Below are 21,053 nucleotides of genomic sequence, written 5' to 3'. Positions count from 1 at the left end.
GCTGTGGGTTAAAGCACAGAGCCTAGGACTTGCTGATCAGAAGGTGGGCTGTTCGAATCCCCGTGACGGGGTGAGCTCCCGTTGCTCGGTCCCTGCTCCTGCCAATCCAGCAGTTCAAAAGCACATCAAAGTGCAAGTAGATAAATAGGTACCACTCTGGCGGGAAGGTAAACGGCATTTCCGTGCGCTGCTCTGGTTCTCCAGAAGCGGCTTAGTCCTGCTGGCCACATGACCCGGAAGCTGTACGCCGGCTCCCTCGGCCAGTAAAGCGAGATGAGCGCCGCAACCCCAGAGTCGGTCACGACTGGACCTAATGGTCAGGGGACCCTTTACCTTTTTAACCCTTGCTATATTATGAAGATTTCATTTCCCTTCACAGATGTATACAATCGGGTCATGTGGACTGGACTTACATCAGCCCTGCTCAGTGTGAAATTAATGGGCAAATGAATATCCCAAAATTTGTGCTCGCTAAGGAAAACAGGAAGGGACGCAGGTGGTGCTATGGGTTAAACCACAGAGCCTAGGACTTGCCGATCAGAAGGTAAGTGGTTTGAATCCCTGCAACGGGGTGAGCTCCCATTGCTCGGTCCCTGCTCCTGCCCACCTAGCAGTTAGAAAGCACGTCAAAGTGCAAGTAGATGAATAGGTACCACTCCGGCAGGAAGGTAAACGGCATTTCCGTGCGCTGCTCTGGTTCGCCAGAAGCAGCTTAGTCATGCTGGCCACATGACCCAGATGCTGTACGCCAGCTCCCCCGGCCAATAAAATGAGGTGAGCGCCGCAACCCCAGAGTCGGCCACGACTGGACCAAATGGTCATGGGTCCCTTTACCTTTACCTTATCAGAGTTTTTAGGGGGCTAACCAGGTTGGGATAGCTGGGATAGCAGGCTGGTTGGGTTTTGAATGTCTTATGTAGATTTTTCAATTTCGTTGTTCCGTATGGGACAAATGACAATAAAGATTATCATATCATATCGTAAATGACCTGTGGGGTGGTGCAGTTCTTCTTGTTTTAAAGGAGTTCTCCACAGGAGGAAAGGAATCTTCCACAGGGAGTTAACCCCCAGCTCTCTTGCTGTGCATTGCTCACGCCCCAATCTGCTCCCCGCTGCTTCTTTTCCACAGGAAGGAAGGAAGGAATCTTCCCCTTGCCTGGAATTTGGGCCACACCCCCTGGCCTCCTTGGCTGCAGGTGTGTTTTGAACAAGCCAGGCTGGCCCGGCCACAAACGCCAAAGGAAATCAGGCAGTCAAGCGAGTTTGATGAAGAAGGTGGGTCCTTAGCGTCGCAGAAGGGCTCTTGTCTTGTGCACCAGGGAAATCAGGTCAGAATGTGCAGGGAACATTATGTTTCCATAACCGGAACTTGCACACAGCTCAGAGTTCTTCCCAAACGCGGGCGAGATGTTCTTGTCAAAGTGCAGTCAAGCGTACACCATATTTTTCCGTGTATAATATATTTTTTCCTAAACTGTGGAAGTTTAAAATAAGGGGTCATCTTATACATGGAGAGTGCAGTGTGTTTTCTTAAGTTTGAGTCCCAAAAAATAGGGGGCATCTTATACACGGGGGCATGTTATACACAGGAAAATGCGGTAATGCTTATTTCATTCCTTTGCTACTTTTCCACTCGCAAAAAAATAATGCTCAAAGAAGCATGCAGCAAAGAAAACCGAAATGCATTTCAACACCAAACAGTGCAAAAGGAATTTCCTAATGACCTATCAAAACAACTCAACAGCAAATATAATAACATGGTGGGAAACAATACTACAGAACTATAAATGTAACAAGATTGCATAAACAACATTCAGCATCCGGTAACAAAAATAGCAAGGGAGCTTGACAGTTTCCCCTTGGTCTGGAGACAGCCCCTGCCATGCTGTCACTCACAGCCCCTCTCCTGCAGCAACTTGCAAGGCTTCTAAGGGCAGCGGGTGAGGGGAGCTGGAAACACGCCTCCTTCCTTCCTTGGAGGTTTTTAAGCAGAAGTTGGATGGGCATCTGTCAGGGATGCTTCAGCTGAGATTCCTGCATTGCAGGGGGTTGGCCTAGATGACCTTTGGGGGTCCCTTCCAGCGCTATGATTCTATGATGTCTCTCCAGTATGAGGAGCTTTACAGATTTATGTAAGAATGTTAGAAGCTCCTGGCTGCATCCTCTTCTCACGGTGGCCTAGATGTTATTTCTGGGAAACCTGCAAACAGGAATGGAGCACAAGATCCTTCTCCCTTCCTCCAGTTTCCAGCTCACCAACTGTGGAGGCACAGCAGAGCCACCCTGGCCAGGAGCCCTCCAGGGCCCTCTCCCCCTCCACGAATTTGCCTAATCCTCTTTTAAAGCCATTCAAGTTGGTGGCCCTTGAAATAAAAAAAATTAAGGTCTTAATAAATGTTCATAAATGTACCAAGCAAACACGTACATAAATATATAACCCACATGTCTGAAGCAGCACAGGAAAACAGCCCTGGAACCATTTTTTATTCCCAAACTGACCAAATGTTTTCTCTGCAAGGTCAAGGAAAAGCCTCCCCATTGTCTTTTCCTTCACAAATCCTGTCTGTGTATGAATAGGGTGAGCCTGTGACTTGGATCAGGAACTAAGTATTTATCACTACAAAGGACTGGCCAGGCTCCCCAGGGTATCCAATCAAGTAAGCATTTAACAGGTAACCTGCCAGACAGGAGGTAAAGAATGCACTCAGATTTCTGTTGTAGACCAACCTTTCTGTGATGCAGGTATGATGTTTTTGGCGGTGGTCTTGGACTCCAAGGAGGGCAATGTAAAATGTCTATATAAGGGCGGACACACCTGGGTTCTGGGTCCTCCTCCTTTCCTGCGTGTGAGGGGAGCACCCTGTTGCAACAGTTCAATAAAGATCAGACTTACTAGCTGCTTTTCTTCTCAATATTCTCTGGTTGGCCTCTGTTATTTTCTCCGACTGATGGAGAACCTGCAAAGGACTCTATAAGGGCTCTTGTGTCCCCCATAAGGGAATAAGGGCAGATTTCCATTTATTACACCCTGATGACTTGCTTGTGGAAGCAAATCCCCCAGTTTAGCTCTGTGCTGCGTGAGGAGGTCATTCCTTTTCTCTTTCCTGAATCTCCTGATGTTCGCTGGGCGCCCCTCAGTTCCCGTGTCAGGAGAAAGGGAGGAAAACTTCTCTCTGTCCACAGCAGGAATTTGAAACTTCTATCATGCGGCCTCTGGCTCACCCTTTCCCTGAACGAAAAAGTCCCAAACATGGCAACCTTTCTGCAAAGAGGAGCCACTCCGTCCCCTTATTCAGCACAGAAAGATTTGGGGGGAGGGCAGGTCTTTATGGGAAATGGAGTCTTGATAGCACAAGGATAGAAGAACGAGGAAATCTCAACAAAAGAAGAGTGGCAAGGGAAACTGATGGACTATGCAGAACTGGCTAAACAGACATATAAATTGTGAGTTACAGACAGGTAGCCGTGTTGGTCTGCCATAGTCAAAACAAAAAAAATTCCTTCCAGTAGCACCTTAAAGACCAACTAAGTTAGTTCTTGGTATGAGCTTTCGTGTGTATCTGAAGAAGTGTGCATGCACACGAAAGCTCATACCAAGAACTAACTTAGTTGGTCTTTAAGGTGCTACTGGAAGGAATTTTTTTTATATAAATTGTGAGACAAGGACAACTGTGACTTCAAAGAAGAATGGGAACTTTTTTCAAATTACCTAAAAAGACAACAAAATGAATTTGACTCCTTGGCAGGTTTTGAATAAACATACACAAATTTATTGATTGTTAATATATTAGATAGATAACATAAGGTTTTATACATTTTTAGAGTATGCAGAGAACAATATGTGATGAGAAATCAGAGAAAGGAGCTGAGGGAAGTCTTGGGGAGGGACTTGATAGGGAGGTGGGAAAGAAAAGGGGGAAAAATAATGAATATGATATGTTTTGATATTTTGATATGTTGAAATTGTTAATAAAAAAAACTTTTTAAAAATTGAGACCATTTTCCACAGGGCCAATTCCAGGTTTGAGGAGCCCTTGGCAAGATGGCCTTCGTGGGGGTCCTCTAAGTCTGCGCCCCCTCCAGAGGCTCATCTTCAGGCAGATGTTTCTTGAAGGGCACCCGAAAACCTCTTAACATGGGCTGATTTGCATGTGTCCACTGTCTCTCAAGGCGTTTCTGGCCTTTCCACAGCCATCCCAAGTGCACCCAAAACGGAGGCAGAAGTTAAGGAGGGAAGGAGGAACCAGCTGAGTGACACCTGACAGGGAGGCTGGAGGCAGGAGGAGGCCACTCGGGGACAAGGTTGTTTAACCAACAGTGAACCTCAACATTCACAAAGGAAGTTGTACCAGGTGAGTCAGATCATTGTCATTGACAGTGTAAGAGCCTGCTGGATCAGGCCAAAGCCCCTTCTGGCCAGCCCTCTGGTCTCACAGCAGCCAACTCTTCGTCTATGTTATTCCAGATGCTGTAATAAATGGAAATCTGCCCTTATTCCCTTATGGGGGACACAAGAGCCCTTATAGAGTCCTTTGCAGGTTCTCCATCGGTAGGAGAAAAGAACAGAGGCCAACCAGAGAATATTGAGAAGTAAAGCAGCTCATAAGCCTGATCTTTATTGATCTGTTGCAACAGGGTCCTCACTCACCACACGCAGGAGGGAGGAGGAACCCAGAACAATGGCACACAAGGCCTTATACAGACATTTTAAATTGCCCACCCTGGAGTCCAAGACCACCCCCAGATACATCATACCTACATCACAGAAAAGGCGGTCTACAACAAAAATCTGAGCGTCTTGTTTATCTCCTGTCTGTTAATGCTTACTTGATTGGATACCCTGGGGAGCCTGGCCAGTCTTTTGTAATGATACTTTTAGTTCCTGAGTCAGGTTACAGACATACCCTTAGACAGGATTTGTGAAGGAAAAGACAATGGGGAGGATTGTCCATTTTCCTTTGACTGCAGAGAAAACATTTGGTCAGTTTGGGAGCCAAAATGGCTTCATGGCTGTTTTCCTGCGCTGTTTCAGACATGTGGTTTATATATTTATGTACGTGTTTGCTTGGTACATTTATGAACATTTATTATATATATATAAGACCTTTTTTTATTTATTTAAATGCACATGACAACTGAAAGGGAAGGGAGAAAAGAGCTCCCCTAGCTAGTAGCCACTAGGGAGCCTTATCGTCCTCTGTGAATTTGTCCACTTCTCTTTTAAGCCATCAAGTGGGCCATCAACACCTCCTATTGGAGTTCCATGGGTTAACTAGGAGCTGTGTGAACAATCACTTTCTTTTCTCTGTCCTGAATCTTCCAATGGACAGCTTCATTGGGTGGCCACGAGTTCAAGTTCCAGAGAAGCGGACACGGAGCAATGGATCCAAACTACAAGAAAGAAGATTCCACCTAAACATTAGGAAGAACTTCCTGACAGTAAGAGCTGTTTGACAGTGGAATTTGCTGCCCAGGAGTGTGGTGGAGTCTCCTTCTTTGGAGGTCTTTAAGCAGAGGCTTGACAGCCATATGGCAGGAGTGCTCTGATGGTGTTTCCTGCTTGACAGGGGGTTGGACTCGATGGCCCTTGGGGTCTCTTCCAACTCTATGATTCTAAGTGCCGGGAAGAGAAAAACTATTCTCCAAGCACAATATTATTTATAGAGGCTCACTGGTGTACACAGGAGAAAGGGAGGTACCCTGTTGAAGTGTGGTGAGGCAGCGTGGTGTAGTGGTTAGAGCATCAGACTAAGACCTGGGAGACCAGGGTTTGAGCCTCCATCAGGGTTTGAGCCTCCAAATATTAAAAGCCTCCATGAAGCTTTTAATATTTGATGAATCATTGTATTTAATTATTTTGCTGGAAGCCACCCAGATGTGTGGGGTATAAATACTAAATAATAATAATAATAATAATAATAATAATAATAATAATAATAATAATAAAGCTCATCAGGGGTGACCTTGGGCCCTCCCTCCCTTTCAGCCTAACCTACTTCACAGGGTTCTTGTGAAGATTCATCGAGGGGGGGAGACCCTCCTGGAGCTCCTTGGAGATGGCATATAAATGCAATAAGATAAATAAATTTAGAGAAAAACAATCCAAGGTTTAGGGCACTTCGAACGACCCATTTATTGCTGCGTAGGTTTTTGTGGACGACGGTCCGGCTCCCCGCCTCCCTGCCCTCCTGCCATAAGGAAGCTTCTGCTTCTATTTTCCAGGCGTCAAGAGAGAGTGACTAATCTTAGGGACAAAACACAGGTAAGTCGCGGAAGGTGAGCAAACGCATCTCGAGCCCCGGGGGTCCCTTCTTCCCATCAGGAGCGCCCGCTTGGCCCCGGGCCTGTGGGTGCCAGGCGGCGCGCACGGCCCTGGCACTGAAATCTGTGGGTGCCCGGCCCCTTGGTGGGGATTTTGGTGGGTGCTGGGGGCACCCGGGGAATCGCGCCTGAGCTTCCAGCCCTGCGGCTCCGCGCCACGGAATTCCTTTCTTGCCTTTGCGCTGCGCCCTCGTCCCTCCCCAAATCTCAGGGCGCGTCTGTGATTCCTTCGCCCCGTCTCCAAGGGGCGCCTCGGGAAAGGGAGCCCGCCGGGGCGCACGCCTCTCCGGCTCCCGGGCGCGGGCGGCGGGGGCGGCGCTTCCTTCCCGGCGCGCGGGGGGAGCCGAGGGAGAGGCCGGCCACGGAGAGCCGGGAGGCGGCGGCTGGAGGAGGAGGAGGAGGAGGAGCCGCCGCCGCAGCCCGAGCGGCCATCGCAGGAGGAGGAGGAGGAGGAGGACGGAGACGCCGGCGCCCCCAGCCGCCTTTGCCTCCAGGTGAGCGGCGCCCGGGGACCTGCCCGCTCGCCAAGAGCCGGGGGGGGGACCGGGCGGGGGTCCCCCAGATTGGGTCCCCCAGCCGGGCTTCATCCTCGGTGGGGCGAGCTGCAAGAGCGCTTCCTCCGGGCATGTGCAGAGCGCGCATCCCTTTGCGCGCAATCTTCCTCGCCACTGGGGAGTCCCCCCCGCCGAGCCCCCGGACCTTTTTCCCGGACGGGGCCGCGGCTCGGGCCTGCCATGGGTGGGGCTGCGCCAAAGGGCCCCCGGGGCATGTGCAGAGTGCCCCCTGCCGACTGACCCTACGCGCTTTCTGGGGCGGAGGGTTTCCAGGGCAGGGCTGCGCCCCAGCGCCTTTGGCAACGCCCTGAGCTGCTGTCCAAAAAAAGTGGGGCGGGGGGTGGCTTGCACCCCCCACCCACCCTCCTGCTCCCCTGTACCTGGTGGGGGAGAGAGGGCAAGGCCCGCCCTGGCACCTGCCGCCCCAGAGCAAGATGGGCTGGGCTTTCATGTGTTTTATTTACTGTTGATGACTTTTGATACGTTGTCAGCCGCCTTGAGCATTGTTTTAACTATGGAAAGGCAGCATGCAAGTAAAACGACGATGATGGGCTGGAAGAGCCGGGCGTGCCCTGCCCCACTTGCGGATGTCCTGGGGCTGAGGCACCTTGGCATCACGTCGAGGCCCCAGGTTGCCCCTCTGGGTGCTCAGTGCCCAGCTGCTCCCTTGGGACAAGAACCGCGAAACCTCTGGGGACGGGAGGGTGCTGAGTGCCAGCCTTGTTTTGCTCTTCCTCACTGGGTGTGCATGGGACGGGCATTCTCCCATGCCAGGCAGAATGCCTCAGGCTACCTCTGGCATGCAGCTGCTCCCTCTTCTCTCCCTTCCTTCTATATCCAGTACCCTCTGCAGAGAGGCCCTCTCTCTGGCTTTCAAAACAAAGGGCAGAAAAAGCCCCTTGGCAGCATTAAGAGAAATTAAACAGTGTAAATAAATTTTGATTGATGCAAGAATACTGAATGTTTTAGTTTTTGTAAAAACGCAGGGATTTATGATATGTAAAATAAACCATGGGAAGAGAAACAAAATATATAAATTCCTTCCAGTAGCTCCTTAGAGACCAACTCAGTTTGTTATTGGTATGAGCTTTCGTGTGCATGCACACTTCTTCAGATACCTGCATGCACACGAAAGCTCATACCAATAACAAACTGACTTGGTCTCTAAGGTGCTACTGGAAGGATTTTCTTTTATTTTGTTTCGACTACGGCAGACCAACACGGCTGCCTACCTGTACATGGAAAGAGAAGTTATTGATATCCTAAAAATGTAAAAATTAGTATTTTAAATTGTCAAACAGAAACTATAATGAGAGAGAGAGAGAGAGAGAGAGAGAGAGAGAGAGAGAGAGAGAGAGAAAAGCCCCACAAACTAAAGATTCATCATCTTGTTTCATTGCATTTATATCTCCAAGGAGCTCAAGGGGGGGTGGTCCCCCCCTCTTCCCTGTTTAATCCTCGCAACAACCCAGTGAGGCGGGTCAGGCTGGGAGGCAGCGACTGGCCCCCAAGGCGAGCTTCATGGCTGTATTGGGCTTTGAGCCCTGGGCTCTCCCAAGTCCTAGTCCAACACCCTAACCGGCACGCTGCACTGGCTCTAATTATTATGGGCTTTCGAAACCACATTTTAGGGCACAGTTGCCCCTCCAAAATGGTGCACAAGGCACCATGAGAAACACAAGGGTCACAAAATATTAAAAATTAAGCAATTGTCCAGTTAAGACCACGTGACACCCCCTTAAAATGGAGCAGCAATTAACAGCCATTATTAATAAAGCAGCAGTTAATGCAGAGCAGACTGAAATGAAAATGGTTTGCATATTCTTGTCAAAAACTTCCAAAACAAGGCCGGCGGGGAGGGTTGCACAAGAGCACCATTAAGTGCAGGGCAGCTGCTGCCACCCCCACGCCCCCCTCCAGACCCTGAGCCTCACATCTGGCAGCTTGCTTTCTCCTACAGGCAAGCCGGAGCACAGGACCTCCTTGGCCGAATGCAAAAGTCCAGGCAGGCTTCTAGGGGGCGCAGGGTGGGACAGGGCAAGCTGCAGCCCTCCAGATGTTGGCTGGGCTTGATGGGAGCAGGAGCCCAAAGAACATCTGCAGGGCCACAGAAGCCTCGCCCTAAAAGAGTTCAGGGCTTGAGAAGCCAAAATTTGAGCTTTAAATTGGGTCCCAAAATGAAGGAGGCAGCCCATGTAACTGTAGAGAATTGGTGGGGCGCTTGGCTCCAACCAGCACTCTCGCTGCCATATTCCTGCTGTGGACTAGATGATCCTTGGGGGTCCCTTCCAGCTGAATCTGTGACGTTGGTGTTTCCAAACTGTCTTCCAAGGCAGAGTGTCCGGAGTGGGCACAAGGTAAATCAGGATCTGCTGGTGGACCTTTGAGGGATTAACTGAGTTCTAATAGTATAAGCATAGCAAGTAAAAACTATATGAGGTCTATTCACTTTTCACCCCGTGTTTCTTTCCCGTAAAATATGAATGCCAATTAGCTGCCTTGTCTTGAGAGTTCTGCATTCCAAATCCCTGAGCAGGTTCAAGATTGGCAATTCTCTGTGCAGATAATTCCAGTGCATGGTTTATGGAGAACAGTAGCTAACTGGATCCATTCCCCCAGAGACCTTTTTGCAGCTGGCTCTGGTTGGTGGATTGAGGAGTTCTAGCAAAACCACGGAGCAGATCCCACATGCAGGAAGTCTGTCTAGCCCTGTGTTAGAGTCACCCAGCCTGGATGCACACAGAGCAGGTATCACAGAGAGAGAGTCCTGTTTTCTCCCTGGCCACTGATTCCTGCTCTGAAAGTACCAAATCCAGGACCATCCCCAAACCATGTAACACCCCCCATGCAAGACAGGTTGCACAACTCCATCCAGATCAGTGCACCCACATTAGTGGGTCCCCCCCCCATCCATCCCTGTCATCCATCCCCAAACAGCTCCAGAAACTTCTTGTTCTGAACTTCTATCACCTCCCTGACTTAACGGCAGAAACGAGGTAGAGCTGCTGGTCACCTGCTGACAGGTGACACCGCAGCCCAGCAAACCTCCAGATGACTCACTCAGCCGTTTCCTATAGGTCACTGGCCCCTCCGCTGGGGGGCTGGGGCATTACCTAGGGGTGCCAAGAGGCGAGGGAGCAGGCACCGGAGGCGGCGATTTAAGATGCCTGCCTGCTAAGAGACTTGAAACCAGACATTGGGAACCTGCGATCCCTTCATCAAGGCTACCCACCACATTAAGAATTTACTGAACAGTCGCTACTCCGTGTGGAACCTAAGACTCTTAATCTCTCTCAGACTTTGAAAAGCTGATCTCCCTGGATCAAGTTCATCAGTTTTGTTGAATCAATTGAACTAAATTTTGTCCCAAGACAAAAGCAGCTTCAGTCTTCCCTTAGCAAGTGTTTATACTCAATATGTTTATTTTGAGATCTTTGCACTGTCTTTTCCTGCATAAGGGGGTCATCTTACGCTTTGTGGGGACAGCTTGAGGAATCTGTTAGGGTTCCTTCCTTAGCTGCTGGCCACCACAGGCCAAGAGAGCAAGAAGACTGAGGTGGGTCACAAAGGAAGTGCCACAGAATGGCCTCTGGGCCAAGACCCCATACAGGTCTTTGTCAGTCCAACCTGGAGAGCTGTCTCTGAAGTTTGTCCATGGCTGCTGCCTTACGCCACAATTTCTCTCCTTTGTGCATCCAGGTACATCTTCACCATGTTGGATGGCAACTGTGTAGTTGGTACCTAGAAGCACATGCGGTGGGGCTGCTCAAACGTGGCTGAATTTTGAAAAGAGGTGTTTGCCAAGTTCTCTTGGATAATGAAACAAACTATCACTCCCATCTTTCCACCTGGCGCTTTGGAGCCTGCATGTGGAAACAGAACGGGATTCAAAAAGCACTTACTTTGCATCTCTTAACAGCAGGCTGGGAAGACCTTTAATCTTAATAGTTTGACTTGCTAGTATTCAAGAGTTTGGCAAATGGCCCTTCTTGAGTATCTAAAAGGCAGAGTTTGGATCACTGTAAAATGTATGGCATGGTCTTACTTCTTACAGAGATATTGCAGCATGTGGAAGTTCAGTGCCATCAGAACATGCATATGTCTGGCTCATTTAGGACTATGTAGAACCTTCATACCCAATAATGATGGAACTCGCAGGCAGAGAATACTTTTATTTTCATGAATCTTTATTATTTGCGAAGGGAATCTTTGTGCGAGTCAATACTTTTACTACCCGCCTTTCAAGCTGTGCTGGGTCTTTGTACTTTGTCCTTTTGGGGTGTGACGCTTTATGGGTTTAAATCTCTGTTTTCTTTTTGTTACATTTTCACTTTTCTGTGTGTGTTGAGAAGCCAATAGTATATATAAGGAAGTGTGAAAGAGGGAAGCAGAGAAACTGGGCTCCACTGGGGAAACCCCTGCCCCATGGCGTAGGGGGGGAGGCCTGCTGAGTGACCTAACTGCCTCTTCTTCCCTGCAGGGCTCCCCCCCCCCCCGGCATCTCCATGGCCTCCCGCATCCTGCACCGCCTGCGGCATGCCCTGACGGGAGAGGGCGAGCGGGACGGGCTGGCAGGCTGCAGCTCGGAAGCAGAAGAGTTCCCAGAAAGCTCCGAGCTGGAGGATGACACCGAGGGCCTCTCCACACGGCTCAGCGGGACGCTGAGCTTCACCAGCAACGATGAGGAGGAGGAGGGAGAGGAAGAGGAGGACGAAGACATTGGCGTGGCTGGGCAAGGGCAACCCCCAGAGCCAGACCTGCTGGGCGAAGACACGGAGGACGCTGGTAGGGCCCGGCAGCAGAGGGTGGTTTGCGGGCACATGGTCAGGTGCATAGGAGAGCACTTTGGGCAGGGGCTTGAACTGCCTGAACCCGAAACAGGAAGAAGCCAAGGGGCCCTCTCCATTATTATTATTATTATTATTCCTTGCAAGTATGTCGAGGGGGAAGGGGGCAGTGCCCGTCCTGTGATGCCAGCCATGGCTCAGCCCCTTCAGAAGCAACTAGATCACTCACAGGTGTGGCGCTACGGAGCACTGTGTACGGTTCTGGTCGCCTCACCCCCAAAAGGATGCTGTAGAGTTGGAAAAGGTTCGGAGAAGGGCAGCCAAGAGGATCCAGGGGATGGAGGGACTCCCCTATGAAGGGGCTTTTTAGAGAGAAGGCAAGCAAGAGGCCACATGACAGAGGTTTGTGGAAGTGATGCTTCCACAGGGAAATCAGATAGAGAAGAGTTTGCCTTCCTCTCTCAGAACACTAGAACTCGGGTGGCTTTAAAAGTAGATTAGACAAATTCAGGGAGGAGAAAGACTTGCTTCTGAATCCCAGGAGTGGAGAGTGTGGCTCTTGTGCTCAGATCCTGCCTGTGGGTTTCCTATAATGGGCATCTGCTTGGCCACTGGGAGAAGAAGATGGCCTGATCCTGCAGGTTCTTCTTCTGTGTTTGGTCCCAGCTCTTCTCCATGCCAGAAATAGGAGTCACCAAATCTTCAGCTTGAGCTCTTGCTGACCAGGAAGCAGGGACCCCCTCCCAGAGCTTGACATCTGCTTTCTTCCTTTTCTGCCTCCCCCCCCCCCCCCGCTGCAGAGCACAGCCCCCCGACGGAGCGCAGGGGCAGCAACCTGCTCACCCGGCAGCTGCAGGAGCTCTGGAGGAAATCGCGGGGCAGCTTCGTGCCCCAGCGCCTCCTGTTCGAGGTCACCAGCGCCAACGTGGTCAGCGAGCGGAACTCCAAGTACGTGGTGAGTGAGATGGGGGTGGGGGCAAAGGAAGGAACCCCCCCAGCCTGTAAAGAACCTGGGATTGGAGGGGCAGCAAAAACAAGACAGAAGAAGGACCCAACATCTAGAGGGAGGGATATTGTAGAGAGAAGCTGCCTCTCCTGGCCTTAAGTCAGCCAAACGCCTATGGACAGGTGTTCTTGGGGTCCCCCCTGTCCCTGAGGAAGTTCCAACTCTACGACCTGGAGAAAAAAGGGGGGTCAGACTTTGCCTGCCCCACCCTCCTCTGCCTTCTCGGTGGTGGCACCCGCCCTGTGGAACACTCTCCCATCGGATGTCAAGGAAATAAACAACTATAGTGGTACCTCTGGATGCGAACGGGATCCATTCCGGAGCCCCGTTCGCATCCTGAAGTGAGCGTAAAATGCATGGGTCCCGTTTCGCCACTTCCGTGCATGACGTCATTTTGAGCATCTGTGCATGGGTGGGCAGCGAAACCCAGAAGTAACGCGCTCTGTAACTTCCAGGTCGCCGCGGAGCGCACACCAAAAATATTTAAGCTGAAGCGTATTAATCCTGAGTTATGACTGTACCTGACTTTTAGAAGACATCTGAAGGCAGCCTTGTTTAGGGAGGTTTTTAATGTTTGATGTTTTATCGTGTTTTTAATATTCTGTTGGGAGCCACCCAGAGTGGCTGGGGAAACCCAGCCAGGTAGGCAGGGTATAAATATTATTATTATTATTATTATTATTATTATTATTATTATTATTATTATGACTGGAGTTGCCTCTTCTTGCACCCGCCATGCCTTATTGGGAGGGTGGGGGGTGTCTTGTAGGGTGCCTGGCCCTGACTATTTTCTCTTTTTCCTTGTGCTGCCACGGTTTGGGCAGAAGAGCCTCAGGTAACTTCCCCTTGGCTGCTGCTGCTTCACCTGCCTGGCTTTCCCAGCCCTTTCCTTGCTGCTTGGGGATCTGTCCGCGGAAGGGGGGGGAGGTAGGCTCACGCAGCGGGAAGCCAGGGAGAGGGGCATGCCTCCCTGTTGTCTTGCTGCGGGGTGGGGAGGGGGTTACTGGATTCTCTCCCTTTCTGGGCAGCCCCTCTCACTACTGCCCCCTCCCTGTCCCACCCCCCAGCTCTACACCGTCTACCTGATCCGTGCGGGGCAGTTCGACAAAGCGCCCGCCTGCATCTCCCGCCGCTACTCTGACTTCGAGCGGCTGAACCGGCACCTGCGCCGGCGCTTCTGCGGCGACATGGCGGGTGTCTCCTTCCCCCGGAAGCGGCTGCGGCGCAACTTCACGGCCGAGACCATCGCCAAGCGCAGCCGTGCCTTCGAGCAGTTCCTGTCCCACCTGCACTCGCTGCCGGAGATCCGGCGCTCGGCCGACTACCTGGAGTTCTTCTTCCTGCGCGACCTGCAGGCGGCGCAGAGCCTGACGTGCTCTGGGAGGTACCCAGAGGCCCTGGCCACCTGGGCCAATGCCCACCAGCTGCAGGAGAGGCTGGGCGCCTGTCGCTCGGGCCACTTCCTGCTGACGCTGGCTGGGCTGGCCGTCTGCCACCAGGAGCTGGGCCAGGCCGGGGAGGCGCACGCGGCCTGCGAACGGGCCCTGTGTCTCCTGGAGGCGCAGGACAGTCACCCGCTGCTGGCCCCCTTCCTGCAGGCCCACATCCGCCTCTCCTGGGTGCTGGGCAGGGACAAGCGCCAGGCAGAGGCCCGGCTGCAGCGACTGCAGGAGGCCGGCGGAGCAGAGATGCACCCGCCCACCCTGAAGGAACTGCTCATCAAACAGCCCCTGCCCTGAGGAGGCCGGCTGGCTTCACTCTGGATCGTGGGAGGGGAGCAGCCCAGGCAGAAACCGTTGTTTTAGGGCACGGTGAACTCGTCCCTCCCGAGGACCGCCGTGCCCCCGCAAGGAACAGCCGCTGGGGCTGTTTATTTGGGGCTCCGTAGAGGAATTAGATGCCTCCCTGGCTTCTGAAAGGGACTTCTTTGTAATGCTTGAATGCCTCTAGGAGGAAAGGGATAGCAGCATCCGCCTGCCGTCTTTGTCTGACACTAATAGCTGTTACGGTGGGCAGAGGGGCACAGCTCCTCCCCCCAAGGGGAAGCCTGGGGGTCTCCAGAGGTGGGTGATGCTGTTGCTGCTAGTTGGGGTTCCAGCCTAGTGGGGAGAGGGGAGCTGAGGTCCCACCCCCAGGCTGAAAAAGGGAAGATTTTAGAGTGGATTTCAGGGAAGAGGGGCTGCCTGCTCCCGCCTCTTGCAATGGGGCAGGGTGTCAAAGGGAAATCGGGTGGAAACCAGGTCCCTCCCTCCCTCCCCTTGCAGCCTCAGGAGACCAGAGCCTGGGAGGGAGGGGCTGCCGCCCCTTTATTAGTGACAGGGAAAGCCAAGGGCCAGTCTTGTAACTCCCTTCACCCAATAAAAAGGATGCTCGTCAGTGCTTCTGTTTGTGGGTCTCTGTGCAAAAGCCTCCCAGACCAGCTGGCTTCCATCTGGCTCGAGAGCTGCTGCCGTTCCAGCATGAGGCCTGCAGGGCCCGCCCAAGTCCACGGGGGCCGCGCCTCTGAGCAGAACCGCTCTCTTCCTTGCTACAGCTTGCTGCCGGAGGGCTGCTCCTTCACACGGATGACGCCTTCCTGGGCACAGCTGGCAGCCAAGACGCCGTCCCTGCGCCACAGACGCCCGTGCACGAGGCCCCGGGACCCCCCTGCGTGTCAGAGAGAGGAGGAGGAGGGCGGTGGCTGAGGACTGACTGCTGTGACGCAGAACAGCCCTCGGGCGTCTCTTCCCCGCACAGCCCCCCCCACGCTCCCTGCCTGGCACCTACCTGCCCAGGGGCTCTCGCACTCATACAGCATCCAGTGGTCGGCCCTGAAGGGGGCGTGGAACCACATGGAGTGGTCCAGGGAGACCATGAAGCTGACCCTGTAGTGCTGGTGGGGGAAGAGGGCCGTCTGCAGGAAGGCGTAATCCGAGATGTAGGCGGCCACACAGCAATGCAGCTTCATGTCACATTCACCTGCAAAACAGACATCGCTGGCTGGAGGAGAGAGCAAGGCGCAGAGGGGCGGGTAGCAGAGAGCCTGCTGAGGGGGCAAGATGGGTGCCAGATGCCCCTGTACGAGCTGGAGAGGAGATGGTGCAGCCCTAGGCAAACATTTGGGGAGACCGAAATGATCTCCCAAAGCAATTTCCTAGGCCTCATCATTGTGCAGCAATCTCTCCAGAGACAAAGTCCCCGGGCAGGAGCCTGCGTGTTCCACACATCCCTCCCCACCCCATAATTCTCCTCCCTTACCCCAAAATGTTTGTTTGGGGTTTTTTTCTTTATAAGATTCTGTAAATTGAATACTGATCCAAGTGAAAGGATGCAGGTTCACATTGATACCTGATTTAGAGGACTTTTCTGGGCCTCAGACCAATCCCTGGGATGCTAACGGGGGGGCGGGGCGGGGCAGGTGCCGAAGAGCATACCTATGTGGCCCCTGGCTCTCACCCACAAGAGCTGCTTGGGCTCCTGCGGTCTCCGGTGGAAGAAGTCTGGGGGGTTCACTGGCTTAATCTCAATGGGAACTTCTTGGGCCAGCATCTTGTTGAGCCCTTGCCTGTATCTGTCCAGAAGGTTTGGGTCCCTTGGAAAAAAGAGCAGACACAGAAGAAATGCGTAATTGAGAGGTAAATACGGATGATTGCCAGAGAAGCTGAAGGAAGTCCAAACAGAGTTAGTGAAAATTTGGATAAGATTGTATATTTGTGTTGAAAATTAATAAAAATTATTGTAAGAAAAAAGAGCAGACGCAAGCAGTGAGCTGGCTGGGGGCACAAGGGGGGCGCCATTGCAGGCGAGCAGGGAGCCTTTGCCCACGGGTCCCAGGCAGCCTGGGAAATGTCCAGGGATGGAGCTGCAGCCCCAACACCACTGGGAGGGTCTGGAAGAAAATGGGGACAGGGACGGTCTGGAGGAAAATGTTGGGCCTCATTCTCACTTGCTCAGCCAGGCATACCAACCAACACTGGAAGAAGCAGGGCTTTTTTCCACCAGAACTCACTGGAACAAGGGAGGTGTTCATGGTGAGCTCTGGCACCAGAAAAATAGCACTGGGTAGAAGCTGTCATGGGCTAAAGGCAGAGCCCTCTCCCCTCCTGCAGTTTCCATCCTGGCTAGTCGCCATTGAGAGCCCTCGCTTCCTGATCCTCTTTCCAAGCCACCCAAGTTGGTGGCCACCACTCCCTCTTGTGGGAAGGGGTTCCACAGACTAGCCTGGCCAACCCAAGTTTGCTGGAGCTGTGGCAGATCCAGGGGAAAGTTCTGAGCTCAGTGCAGCTGCTCCAGGAAAGCCCATTGCCCTCCTGGAGTACACACTTTTCCCACATCACAACTGGCTCCCTGGGCCAGGAAGGAGCCAAGGACAAGGCTGGTAACTTCGGCCTCAGGAAGCCTTCAGCTTCTCTATGTATATCGCCAAGCGGACGGTCTTCTGGAAGAGAGGTGGGGACCCCGTGCCACTCACTGCAGGTACTTCTGGATGAGCTCTTCCTGGGTCAGCAGTTCCTCTGGAAGGGGCACGTCCGGCATGTGGAACTGGTGCTTGACGGGGCTGGGCTGGTCCTGCTGGAAGGAGGCCTGGCAAATGAGGATGGGCTTTCCATGCTGGATGGCCTTGACCGACCGCACCGAGAAGCTCTTCCCGGTGCGAGTGCGCTCCACCTGGTACAGAACTGGCACCGTGGGGTCCCCTGGAAGCAGGAAGAGCCTTCGGTCAGCTCACTTGCCGCCCCAGAAAGGGAGAGCGATGGGAGCATTATGGCTGCTATGCAAGCAAGCACTCGCTCTCTTGGTTTCTTCTCTATCTCCTTTCCCCCCCCCCCATGCCAGAGATCAAGAGCAGTGCTCAGGCAGCATCTGGGCTGTGCCCCGGAATAACACTAGGAGCATGACAGTCAAACGGGGGTGGGCACGGCTGGACTGGTGGGAGCAGCAGCAGCTTCTGAAGTGGGCAGGGACAAGGTGCAGAATTTCCTCCCTCTGCTGTTTTCAGTCCCAGTCAGACCAAAAGTGGTGATGAACTGGGTCTGATGCCACCACCCTTACAGTTGCTTTTACACTTTGTCTGCTAAGATGTGGCCTGTCTGGGCCTGGAAGGAGAAGCAGGAGCGTCCCCCGGTGGCCAACAACACACAAACCATCATCCACTAAAAGCAGCAGGCTTAAGGCAAAAAAAAAGTAGGTAGTACTTAGATGCTGCACTGAGGAATTAATGGGAATCACAGCTACAATGAGTAATTGTATTTACTGGTTTTGGGGGGGGGAGAGAGAGTAAGAACGTAAGACAAGCCTGCTGGATCAGGCCAGTGGTCCATCTACTCCAGGAGTGGAATCTGTGTGACCAGAAACAGCCTCCCTTGGGTGATTAGATGCGGAGGCCCAGTGGCCACAAAGGGCCATCTCCGTCCATTACACCTTGCCTGTGAGCTTCCTTTGGACCTTTACCTGGCCACTGGTAACACTTTGGGTGTGGTTGTGTGAGTCATCACCTTCCACTGCCAGTTCTGCAGCTTACCAGGGTCTGCTTATAAGACGCTGCTCAAGAACTCCACCCTTCCCACCCCCTCCTTTCCCAGAACCTGTTATTACCTGCTCTCACAAAGTAGCAATGCAACGAATGGACTTGCACATCCTCACTCACAGCCTTTGCAGCTGCCACCAAGGCCTGGCCCACTATCTGCCCACCGAAGAGTCGCTGTGTGACTGGCACCCAGTAGTGCCTCCCACTAGGAGAAAGACAACAAAGTGAGGTTATTTCCCAAAAGATGACACCTTTCTGTCGGCCCTGATTCCTGTTGTTTTGGGTTCTTTTAGCATACTATAGGGTGGCCTGTGGGGACAAGGTGGATAGTGTGGAGTCAAGTCAGGCCCACATAGTTCTTGTTCTCTGCATTGCAAATCAGAACCTTGCAGCCCACTCTCACAACTATCTGGGGTCAGGGCCCAGGACATTTGAATTTCTCCCAAAAGCAATTCCCAGCACGAAGCTTGGCTTGTTTTCAGAAAAGACAGGGAAGCAAGAGAACCCATTTTGTTTCTTGTGTTATTCCAGACCAAGGGCCTGTCTTTCAAAGGGCAAAGCTGTCAAAGAGACACCTGTCAAAGAGACATACTTGGGCTTTGCCACTTTGTGTGAGGTGGCCATTTTTGTTTCATTTGTTTGCAAGACAGATATTGTCAGAGCTGCCTCTCGGTCCCAGCTCACAGAGGACCAACGCCAGGCTGTGTTTATGTACAAAGGTCTTTATTGAAGTTCAGTTTCCATTTCAAAGCCGCAGCGCGCAGCTCTACGTCCTAAACCCTAGACCGGCGAAGTCCCGTCTGAGTCTCCTCCCCTCTGACACCAGTTTAATATCCTAGCCCTGCTCCACCTTTTCCGCTGCTCTCTCCTTCTCTGGGTCCTTCTGCCCGTTGGGGCATTCCCCTTTCTAGACTCCTCTGACGCTGAGTCGCTTAGCTCCTCCCCCTGCCTCCGGCGAGCTTTGGGACCCGGCCCCAATCCTCATCCTCTACGGTCCCGCGCTCCTGTACATTTGAACTTGCTTCTCGCGCCAATCCAGTGACCTTCCTCCTAACCGTTACCCTACTACTGTCACTGCTTCCCTCTTCCGGAATACTGGCCGGATCTGACCTCCCCTCCGTTGTCCGACTCTCCGATGGAGGCGTGGTCAGCCCTGCCTCGTCTTCTCTCCCTGGTGGGGAATCCACTGGCCCTGATACTTGGGACTTTTCCCCCTCACTATGCTCTGGTGGGGAAGCTGGTCCTGATTTCCAACTGCTGCTCTGGGAGTCCCTGCTCCCCCCTTGCTCCTGGGGCATTCCCCTTGGGAACCCTCTACCCCTGGCCACTGGCGTCCCCTTCTGCGAATCTTCCGATTCGCTGGAGAGACTCATGGAATCCCTTGGGCCACTGTCATATTCTCCTACGCTCCCCTCAGATTCTTCCCCTTCACTCTCCATCTCCTCTCTTCCCTGTGCCTCTCCTCCTGAGCCTCTGACAGATATGAATCCATCAGCAAGACTTTTATTACATTGTTGCCTTTGTTTTTTCTTAATGCTGTGGAAATAGAAGCACAGTCTGGCTGCTGGATCACGTGAAAGAAGGCCCATCTAGCTCACTGTCCTGTTCTCACAGAGACCCCCAACCAAAAACATTAGAGCTTCAGTGCCATTTGGTGCTGCAAGATGGGAAAAAACCTTCCAGAAACCTGGAGAAGAGAAGATTGAGATCTCAATACGATAGCCATCTTCAACTATCTGAAGGGCCATCCAATGGAAGATGGAGCAAACTTGCTTTCTGCAGGGGAGCAATCAATCGATTCAAATTGCATGAAAGGAGATTCTGAATAAACCTCAGGAAAAGCTTTCCCACAGTAAGAACGGCTTGGCAGCGGCAGGATCTCCCTTGGGAAGGTGGTGGACTCTCCTTCCTTGGAGAGCTCTGTTTAGGGAAGTTGTTTATGTTTAATGCTGTATTGTGTTTTTAATATTCGGTTGGGAGCCGCCCAGCGTGGCTGGGGAAACCAAGCCTGATTATTATTATTATAGGTTTTAAAACAGACGTTGGACAGCCCCCTGCCAGCTGAGATTCCTGCATCACAGGGGGTTGGGCTTCGGTCCAATATACCTGAAGGAGTGTCTCCACCCCCATCATTCAGCCCAGACACTGAGGTCCAGCTCTGAGGGCCTTCTGGCGGTTCCCTCGCTGCAAGAAGCCAAGTTACAGGGAACCAGGGAGAGGGCCTTCTCAGTAGTGGCACCCGCCCTGTGGAACGCCCTCCCACCAGATGTCAAAGAGAACAACAACTACCAGACTTTTAGAAGACATCTGAAGGCAGCCCTCTTTAGGGAAGCTTTTAATGTTTGATGGATTACTGTATTTTGTTGGAAGCCGCCCAGAGTGGCTGGGGAAACCCAGGCAGGTGGGCGGGGTATAAGTAATAAATAATATATTATTATGATTGTCATCACTATTATTAATGACCCTGGGGGTCCCTTCCTCCCCTACAATTCCGAGACTCTTGGTCCGCATTCCCCAACACGAAGGGCCCGGCCTGTCTGGCTCCCTCCCGCTTCCCGGCCGCCCTCCTCCGCCCCCGCTGACCGAAAGAGGTCCAAGTCCAGCGGCTCCAGGCTGAGGACGCTGGTGACCAGGACGCTGCGCAGGTCGCCCTCCTGCGAGGCCTCCTCCCCGCCCGCCTCGCCCTTCGCCTTCCGCTCGGGAGCCTCAGGCCGGCCGGTGTCCGCAGGCGACGCCATCTTGAACCGTCACCTGACAGGAGGCCGCCGGAAGTCCGCGCAGCCGAACCCGGAAGCGCTCTCTCCCTCGCTCTCTCCCATTGGCTGCGAGGGGGTGGGGAGGCGTCGCCCCGCCCACTCGCTTCCTGACGCGGCGTCCGG

At 52.7% G+C, this 21,053-nt stretch overlaps 2 protein-coding genes across 2 annotated transcripts; one reads left to right on the top strand and one right to left on the bottom strand.

The window, feature by feature from the left end:
- The first annotated feature begins 1,260 nt into the window (after positions 1 to 1,260).
- On the top strand, positions 1,261 to 15,044 carry SNX21 (sorting nexin family member 21). Its single transcript, XM_081917184.1, has 5 exons — positions 1,261 to 1,275; positions 6,147 to 6,815; positions 11,356 to 11,660; positions 12,463 to 12,617; positions 13,736 to 15,044. The coding sequence occupies exons 3-5, from the start codon at positions 11,381 to 11,383 to the stop codon at positions 14,405 to 14,407; spliced, it is 1,107 nt and encodes a 368-aa protein (XP_081773310.1). The 5' UTR covers positions 1,261 to 1,275; positions 6,147 to 6,815; positions 11,356 to 11,380; the 3' UTR covers positions 14,408 to 15,044.
- Positions 14,953 to 20,935, bottom strand: ACOT8 (acyl-CoA thioesterase 8). The gene is made up of 6 exons (XM_081917212.1): positions 20,758 to 20,935; positions 18,243 to 18,379; positions 17,119 to 17,344; positions 16,082 to 16,239; positions 15,435 to 15,626; positions 14,953 to 15,314 (listed from the first exon to the last, which is right to left on the bottom strand). The coding sequence occupies exons 1-6, from the start codon at positions 20,910 to 20,912 to the stop codon at positions 15,196 to 15,198; spliced, it is 987 nt and encodes a 328-aa protein (XP_081773338.1). The 5' UTR covers positions 20,913 to 20,935; the 3' UTR covers positions 14,953 to 15,195.
- Positions 20,936 to 21,053: the final 118 nt, after the last annotated feature.

This window comes from Podarcis melisellensis (assembly GCF_964234715.1).
Source record: "Podarcis melisellensis genome assembly, chromosome: 6".
Lineage (NCBI taxonomy): Eukaryota > Metazoa > Chordata > Lepidosauria > Squamata > Lacertidae > Podarcis > Podarcis melisellensis.
The sequence above is the reverse complement of the archived record's forward strand: the minus strand, read 5'-3'. Positions and strand labels throughout refer to the sequence as shown.